This window comes from Drosophila albomicans, chromosome 3, assembly GCF_009650485.2.
Source record: "Drosophila albomicans strain 15112-1751.03 chromosome 3, ASM965048v2, whole genome shotgun sequence".
In the NCBI taxonomy this organism is placed as follows: domain Eukaryota; kingdom Metazoa; phylum Arthropoda; class Insecta; order Diptera; family Drosophilidae; genus Drosophila; species Drosophila albomicans.
In genome coordinates, this window is record NC_047629.2 from 14194556 (window position 1) to 14204034 (window position 9479).

Sequence of the window (9479 nt, forward strand, 5' to 3'; positions counted from 1 at the left end):
GCACTTAATATCTTTATATTTTCATCTTTTTCAATTAAACTAGAATTAAGAATTTGAAATTGAAGTTCGCAATTTTCTAAGTTGGTGGATTTATCAGCTAATTCTCCTTTTAATTTCACAATAATATTTTGTTGCGAATTAATCTCATATTCGAATTTATCAACTTTATTTTGACACGATTGCAAATCTTTTTCCCCTTTAAGTACTTTGTTTTTATATTCATCTAATAGAGCTGCCTCTTTAATAAATTTTTCATGAATTCTCACAATTTCATGATACTTTTCCATAAGATCAGAATTTAATTCATTTAACTTTTTTGCCTTAATTTCACTGTCTTCTAACTCATTTCGAACTTGTCTAAAATAATCAAGCAACGGTTTCACAGTTTCATAGCTCTGACTGCAGCATTTTTCTGCCATTTGCCCGTCCGATTCATTCGTCTGATAAGAAGAAACAACAAGAAAACATTCTTAGCACGCACTGTATTACACTGCTTTATGTAATTGTTCACACCTCTTCGAAGGCAGCTGTGGCCACCAAGAATATTTGAAGAATTATTAAGAAAACTGTTGCGTTGATTTTTATTTTGCACATTTTAAATATTTCGACTGCTCGCAGAAAAGATGAATTTGAAACTAAAAGTTTAATTTAAATCGACGAAGAATATAGTTCTGAGTGCTGTATGATTTTGGAATTATCACGTGATCAACGGATGTGGGTTCAGCTCAAAAGTTCGTAGCGGAAGTGAAGGCGATAGCAAATGGTGTCAATGTCGAGACAATGTCAACTTTCTGACGCATGTCTGAGAGAGGATTCTTGTTAATGAAATTAGAAGTGGTGACAGTTTTTGAGCAATTAATTTATTCGAATTTTGATTGTACTTAAAATTAGAAAGCTGAGAAGTGTATAATTGCAATGTATTAAATATACGCATGTATCACATATCACATATATTATATCGAAGTCAAGATCAATGAGCCAAGATACCTAACGTATCATAATCAGCACTCTCTCTCTCTATGTCTCTCTGTCTCTCATCTACGTCACTATTTCAATCAGTGAAAGTGATTCTTTGGCTTATCTCCGCAATGCTGACGCAAATGTGTTCCAATTGATGAGGCGACACACTCGTGCGTATTTTATATGTTTTAATTTATATTATATAAAAAAACAAAAAATTTACTTTTGTTTTGTTTAACCCCAACTTCATTCAATGCAGTAAAATGGCTGATCTTGAGTTAAATTTATATTCAATATGTGTAAATTGAGTCTTGAATTGAGAAATGCAATTCACAAGAATGAACAACCTGACTTTGCAATCGTTATTATCAAACATTATTCTACAGGATAAAGTGTTTTTTAAGTCTGTTTACACTTTGTGTGCTTTTGGCATATATTTATGTATGTATGTATATACTGATCGTTCTATATGTTGCTAATTCATTAAATAAATGTCATGATGTCAGATCAGCATGACTCTGGCATTGGACGCTGTATTTTTGGGCATTAGGTGTTTACAGTGGAGTATTATCATCAAAAGGAGCTCGAAGTCTGTTCAGCTGAAGAAAATGTGCCAAAATTGTTCTATTTTCGAATTGAGTTTGCATCTTAAACTAATTCAACACCTTTTTAAAAAGTATTACTTTATTATGGTTGGCTTTACAGAGAACAAGAAATTTATCAAGTGCTGATTCGATTGCATCACTGATTACAGCTTGTATCTAGCTTTGCATTGCCACTGTGCAACGGTACGTGTTTGATGGTTAGAAAATTGATTAACTGATAAATTAATTTACCCGACGATTCTGAATGGAAAATTCAAAGGTGATGAAGTTCTCATTTCGAGGATCCCGATGATCCCATCCGATTTAAGAGACTTCAATTTCCGATCCGTCCTGCATTTGCAGGAAGACCATCAACAAATCACAAGGTCAATCTTTGAAAGTTTGTGGTTTGAATCTAGAACATCCGTGTTTTTCTCATGGTCAATGATATGTGGCATGTTCAGAGGTCGGAAGACCATCTGCTTTCTTGGTTTTTGCGCCTGATAAGAAAACAAAAAATATCGTGTATCATAAGGTACTTAAGTAAACAGCAACATAAGTAGAGAATTTAAATATAAAGGCAATAGCTCGAAGCCTTTATGGCGGAACAGAGTTTGCCGGGCCAGCTAGTAAATACTATTAGTATTTTGCAAATTAAGATCAAGGGACTGGGTATCCTGTAGTCATGCAATCTTGACAAGATTGTTTTCATTTGATTTATTTTAAACTATGTGTCCAGTAACTACATACATACATATGTACATATGTATATATAATTGCTCCTAAGTCTTTCACGCATCATGCCTGCACGTGTTTCTCTCTTCACTCTCAGTTGCTTATCATCGCATTGCTGGCCTTAGCCTCTAAACTGCCCAGCAGCTTGGCAACAATAGTCAGAATGACGTCTTTTTGGGAGAACGCTTCAGCAAAATCATAATTCGCTGACCTGCACCAATTATTTAAATGTTGAAAGTAAATAAAATTAAATGCGAAATGTGCGCTACGTGCAGACGAAAACAATTTCGAGCACACAAAATATCTTTAATATATAAGGTTGGCCAAAAAGTCTTGCGGTATTTCCGATAGGTGTCTTTGCAAGCGCGTAGTTCTAGTTCTATTTATCGAATCGGTTCATGCGATACCTTTTTGGAAAGCTCTTTTCCCGCGCTAACACGTGTTTAATTTATTGTTGTTTGTCTTGAGTCGTTCGTGAGTTATAGCGTCACAAACATGGAGCAAAATAAAGAGAAAATACGGCATATTTTACAGTACTACTACGATAAAGGCAAAAATGCAACTCATGCTGCCAATAAAATTTGTGCAGTTTATGGACCCGATACAGTTTCCATTTCCACCGCACAACGATGGTTTCAACGTTTTCGTTCTGGTGCAGAGGTGGTCGAAGATGCGCCACGGTCCGGAAGGCCTGTCGTCGAAAATTGCGGTAAAATCGCTGAATTGATCGAAAGAGATCGGCATAGCAGCGCCGTAGCATCGGCCAAGAGCTGGGCATGAGTCATCAAACCGTTTTAAACCATTTGAAGAAGCTTGGATTCAAAAAAAAGCTCGATGTGTGGGTGCCACACGACTTGACAAAAAAACATTTTTGACCGTATGAATGCATGCGAATCGCTTCTGAATCGCAACAAAATCCACCCGTTTTTGAAGCGGATGGTGACTGGCGATGAAAAGTGGATCACTTACGATAACGTGAAGCGCAAACGGTCGTGGTCGAAAAGCGGTGAAGCTGCCCAGACGGTGGCCAAGCTTGGATTGACGGCCAGGAAGGTTCTTCTGTGTGTTTGGTGGGATTGGCAGGGAATCATCCACTATGAGCTGCTCTCCTATGGCGAAACGCTCAATTTGGACCTGTACTGCCAACAACTGGACCGCTTGAATGCAGCACTCAAGCAGAAGAGGCCATCTTTGATCAACAGAGGCCGAATTGTCTTCCATCAGGACAACGCCAGGCCACACACATCTTTGGTGGCGCGCCAGAAGCTCCGGGAGCTCGGATGGGTGGTTCTTTTGCATCCACTGTATAGTCTGGATCTCGCACCAAGTGATTACCACCTATTTCTGTCCATGGCGAACGAGCTTGGTAGTCGGAAATTGGGCACAAGAGAGTCCTGTGAAAATTGGCTCTCCGAGTTTTTTGCCAATAGAAAAGCGAGCTTCTATAAGAGGGGCATTATGAAGTTGGCATCTCGTTGGGAACTCGTCATCGAACAAAACGGCGCATATTTGACTTAAATCGCATTATTATAACCAATTTTATGAACAATTGAAAATTCAATAAAAATACCGCAAGACTTTTTGGCCAACCTTCTATATTCTAAATCGCCATCAACACTGTTAAATTTTGACGTTCATTTGTTATTCTGCATTATACAGTATAGAGTATATATATTCCAGATTGTTATCTAAAGTAACTGAAACACGTTTGCAGTAGCCGATCAGACGGACATGGCTATATCATCTCGGCTGCTGAAGAATATATATACTTTATGGGGTCAGAGATGCTTCCTTATACACTATAAAAAATATTTCAAGTTCAATCTTATCGTTATTAAATACATTTTTACTTTAAAACTTCACAAAACTTGACTCAACTTCCACTGAAGTTTCACATTTAAAAAAGAAAGAAAGTTCAGTAATCGCGATAGTCCCACATCTTTAATAAGAGCGTTTTTTCCAGTACGTGATTGCAGCTCACAACCAGGGTTCCAAAGACGAGCTGCAGGACGAAGAACATTACGGATTCCTTTCTAATTGGTTCAGAAATCATTAAGTATATAGCTTATTTTTTTATCGAAAATAGATAATATCTAAAGCAAGCTCATGCCGATACATCTATGCATATTTATAAAGGATACATCTAAGCATATTTTGTCTGATGGCTAAAACTACATGTTGACATATTTATTTCATTTTATTTGCCATATTTCAATTGATGTTTTTACATTACTCAATGAATATAAACAAGATTTTTTGTTAGTACTAAGCATTTTGGTCTACAAAATTTGTTAAAAAGATGAAGGTATATGTTAATTTTAAGAAGTTTGACTGAGACCGAATTCTTATTAAGAAGAGGAAAAAATCTTAATGTTATATTTGGTTTTATTTTAAATATTTGACATTTTTTAGACTAATGTTCTTCGTTTTTAAAATTTGTTCCTAAAGAACACAATTTTTCAAACGAATGTATTTTTTTTTACAAACTGAAGATAGTAATGAGGCTCGATTGATTTTATAAACTACAATTACATACTCTTAAACACTTCAGAAAATAAAATATATACACAATCAGCACAAAATGTATTTTGCAATTCATGTTATTTAAATAGATCCATTATAGAATCTACTTTATAATTGGTTATTTATTTAATAAATAGATATAATCGATTATCATCGTCATTTATAATGTGTTATATTTGCGAGTAAATTCGATAACTTTGTCCATCTTGTGTGCATAGTTCAATCACTATCTCATAAGGCAACTGCAAGGTATACAGGTTATATTCGAGGTGCAGGTGCAGCAGCACCTTCAAAGGTTGTGGCACCCTCAAGTGTGCTTTGATACCGACTGCTTGCCGCACTCTCGGCTCCGGCGGCGAGCATTCAACGTGTTTCCTGCCACGGCAGTAAGAGGAAGCAATTATGAGAGCAGGCAGCACATTCAACTCGAGCACCAGCATCAGCCAACAAAATGCAGTGTTGCCAGCTGCCTTGTTTTTAGCCAATCCCACCGCTCTCCCCTTTTTGCCAGTTGCAGCTACTTTTTGCCACAAAAGCGTCACAGCGCGTGTTGCTCATAAGATAAAGATAATAGAAAAGTTGAATTTATAGCAAAACACTTTTTCAATCATGCAACCAAAACGTGTGCCACGAACCCTCAATTCTGCTCCAAGTCTATCCACACTGTGTTCATGCTAGGGAAAAAAGACTCTGCTAGGATATGGATCCTTCTTCTTCTTCTTCTGCTTGCAGTCGACGTCAAATCATTTCCGCAACACTTGCTTATACACATTGTTGTTGTTGTTGTTGTTGTTATTGCTGTTACTCACGTTCACGTTGTTTTGTTTCTGAATAACGTCAAAGTTAATGGCTGCTGACACTTGAGCACCATTAACACAACGACTGCTGAATACTCTGCTTCACTTGATTTGCTCTCGTTTTTAAAAAGATTCAAACGTATTTCTAAATAATGTTTTCTAAATGTTTTTATCTCAACAATTTTCCATTTATTTTTTATTCTTATCAACAAAAATTCCCATTACGAAAAATATCTACATATTAAAGTAATATAATAAAATAAGAAATGTCATTTTAGAGTTACTTGATTGTTGATTATAGAATATTTTAGAGATACATTACTTTGCTTTAACTTTCGGTTAGAGTATGCCAAAGTAACTTTTGGCTGTGCAAAAAACATCTGCCTGCGAATATTCTCTCCCTCTCTCGCTCTCTCTCTCTCTCTCTCTCTCTCTGCCTCACATGCTCAGTCCACCACCCAAATGTATCTGGCAGATAAACTCGACTTGACTCGAGAGACAGAGAGTAAAATAGACCTCCAGGGCGATCTAACTGACTATTCATGCGTCTCAAATTTTGCAATACAATCCTCCCTCTCCAAAAAGGAAATATATAAAAGGCAAAAAGAAAAAAATACTATATAAAAGATGATGAAAAGCGCCGCACATTACACTTTACGTTGAGGCTTGGGCAAACAAGTTGTTCCCCCTTTTTTTTTTTGCTTTTTTATCTCTTCACCAGATTCAAGGGGACACCGCACTGTATCTGTCTCTTTCCCACCCTCCTGCATCGTGGCCCGCAAATTGATAAGAAACTTTAAAGAATATTTAGCAAACTTTCAGGTTTTGCTGCTGAGTTACAAATGTTATTTTCAATTTATATATTAGTGTGATTGCGTCATGGAATTGAAGTCAACAATATTTATATTTAATTTTGATGAAATATAAAAAAGGAGTAAAAGAAAAACATAGTTGAATGTGTACATTGAAATGATATCTTCAGGATAATCCTAAGTCTGTTCGGAGAGTGGTAATATGTATAAAGTTTACAACAAAAATTACTCTAAAATGGTCAAGTGGAGTATTAGATACAGAATTTGCAGATATACTGAACTGATATAATGTGGAACTGAAAAATACACCTTAATCTACAAATAAATCGGCTCTAAGTATTTAATCTGCGTTAATATACATGCAATCGAATTTTGCATTAATGATAAGAGATAAGCTCTCTCAAAATTGTTTTATGATATTCTCAGAGCGAGAGACTTCATGATAATGAAATTTAATGGAAACTTAATTGAATTGATTAAAAGCTGCTACATCAAGGCGTTTACTTTAATTTAATATTGAAGGTTCGATTGAAATAATATAGATGGTAGGTAGATGATTTAATTTAATATTGAAGGTTCGATTGAAATAATATAGATGGTAGGTAGATGATAGGTTTACTTACTTTTAAGTATTTGCAGCTGTATTGAAAGCATCTAGATACTTACAATTTGCTACATCAAATCATGAAATACAATAACAACTGATCAATTTAAATTATAAAAATAAATCGCTGCATTAAATAGTCGATAGTTTTTTTTATGCAGAACGCAATTTCTTAATGCACCAATTATATATTATATAAATGATTATATTATTTAGTAAAATATCGGAATTTCGGCTCTTCAGTTGCTCACTTCTTCATCGCTTCTTTGGGGCGAATTAGCATCTTTGCTTCTTTCAATGGATTTCGTTTGTACCAATTTAGGTTTGGCCCATAGAGTGCATTTAAATTACTGCATAAGAAAAAACAAAAATCAATAATTATGTGTATTCGATCGAAAATAACAATCTGCAATATTTACCAATTATAACAATACGTGTACCACCAGCCACTTTTGTAATGAAGTGCGCAATTACCATTCTGAATGTCGTGGTCGCGATCGAATGTTGTGAATTTCATGTTTTCGCCGTTTCTCATCGCATCCTCATTAATAGTTCCACTGAATTTACCCAAACTCAGTTTATATCCACTGTCTTCGTCAGCTATTTTGAAGTCGTCATATCGAGCGTTGAAGGTACTTCCACTCACAGCAACCAAATGAATATAAAGTTCGTGAGGCTGCAAGCTCGTGATACGATATATTTTCTCTAGTCCGAGGAAGAAATCGCTGCTATAAGAACCGAAACCTTTGCGATACGTTGCCCAATCCCTATTGAAACTCTCATTTCCCCCAACTCGTTGTTGTATTACAATCCATCCAGGTCCAGCTAACTGACTATCGCATAAAACATCAAAGAAACCAACTCCAGAAACATTAAGTTGATGAACATCTGAATCTCCAAATGGAATGCAAGATGTGGGACTTAGCTTATCAAGTTCAGATTGACATAACTGATTTTCTTTCACTTTATCTATTAGCTTAGCTTCACTCTCTTTTAATTGCAATTCAATTTTTTTCTGTTGTTCTCTGATGTTTTCTGATGTCCGATTTAATGTATCAATTGCAGATTGGCATAACTGAATGTCTTTATCTTGACTTATTAATTTAGTTTTACTCTTCTCTAATTGCACTTCAAGTGTTTTCTGATGCTCAGAATTATTTTGAATATTCTCACTAAATCTTTTTATATTTTCATCTTTTTCAATTAAGCTAGAATTAAGGTTTTTAAATTGAAGTTCGCCATTTTCAAAGTTAGTTGTTTTATCAGCTAATTCTCCTTTTAATTTCACAATAATATTTTGTTGCGAATTAATCTCAGATTCTAATTTCTCAACTTTATTTTGACTCAATTGCAAATCGCTTTCCCCTTTAAGTACTTTGTTTTTATACTCATCTAATAGATCTGCCTCCTTCATGAATTTATCATGAATTCTCACAATTTCATGATACTTTTCCATAAGATCAGAATTTAATTCATTTAACTTATTTGCCTTAATTTCACTGTCTTCTAACTCATTTCGAACTTGTCTAAAATAATCAAGCAACGGTTTCACTGTTTTATAGGTGTGACTTAGGCATTGCTTTTCCATTTTTCGGTCGAATTCGCATCTCTGATAAGAAGAAAATGTAAACATTTTTAGCACGCACTGTATTACACTGCTTTATGTAACTGTTCTCACCTCTTCGAAGGCAGCTGCTGCCACCAAGAATATTTGAAGTATTATTAAGAAAACAGTTGCGTTGATTTTTATTTTGCACATTTTGAATGTTTCGACTGAATGCCAGCAAGAATAATTTGCAACTAAAAGTTGAATTTAAATCGAAGAATTCAACTCCGAGTTGCTGTTTTGTTTTTGAGCTTTCAACGGATGTGGGTTCAGCTCAAAAATTTGTGGCGGAAGTGAAGGCGATAGCAAATGGTGTCAATGTCGGGACAATGTCAAATTTCTGACGCATGTCTGAGAGAGGATTCTTGTTAATGAAATTATAAGTGATGACAATTTTTGAGTAATTTATTTAGCCGAATTTTGATTATAATTACAATTAGAAAACTATGTAGTGCAAAATTGCAATGTAATATACATAAATATATATTTGAATCACAGGGACATTATATTGAAGTCAGGATTAAGGAGTCAAAATATTGATGATTTCACATAGACCTATCGTTTCATGATCAGCTCTCTCTCTCTCTCTTTCTCTCTCTCTATCTCTCGCTCTATATGTCTCTCTGTCTCTCTGCTGTGTCACCATTTCAATCAGTGAGAGTGATTCTATGGCTTATCTCAATGTAATAAAACACTTAACTGTACCTAAGTTAAATTTATATTTAATATGTGCCAATGCAATCTTGAACCACCTGACTTTGCAATCATTACTCAATATGGACTTAAGACTTCTTTCAATCAAACTTTATTCTACAGGGTGAAGTGTCTTTTAAGTCTGGCAAGAGAGTTTTCACTTTA

The 9479-nt window shown here is 35.1% G+C and overlaps 1 protein-coding gene across 1 annotated transcript; it reads right to left on the reverse strand.

The window, feature by feature from the left end:
* Nucleotides 1-7051: 7051 nt before the first annotated feature.
* Nucleotides 7052-8813, reverse strand: LOC117568345 (fibrinogen-like protein 1). Its single transcript, XM_052004854.1, has 3 exons — nucleotides 8694-8813; nucleotides 7435-8624; nucleotides 7052-7365 (listed from the first exon to the last, which is right to left on the reverse strand). The coding sequence occupies exons 1-3, from the start codon at nucleotides 8772-8774 to the stop codon at nucleotides 7263-7265; spliced, it is 1374 nt and encodes a 457-aa protein (XP_051860814.1). The 5' UTR covers nucleotides 8775-8813; the 3' UTR covers nucleotides 7052-7262.
* Nucleotides 8814-9479: the final 666 nt, after the last annotated feature.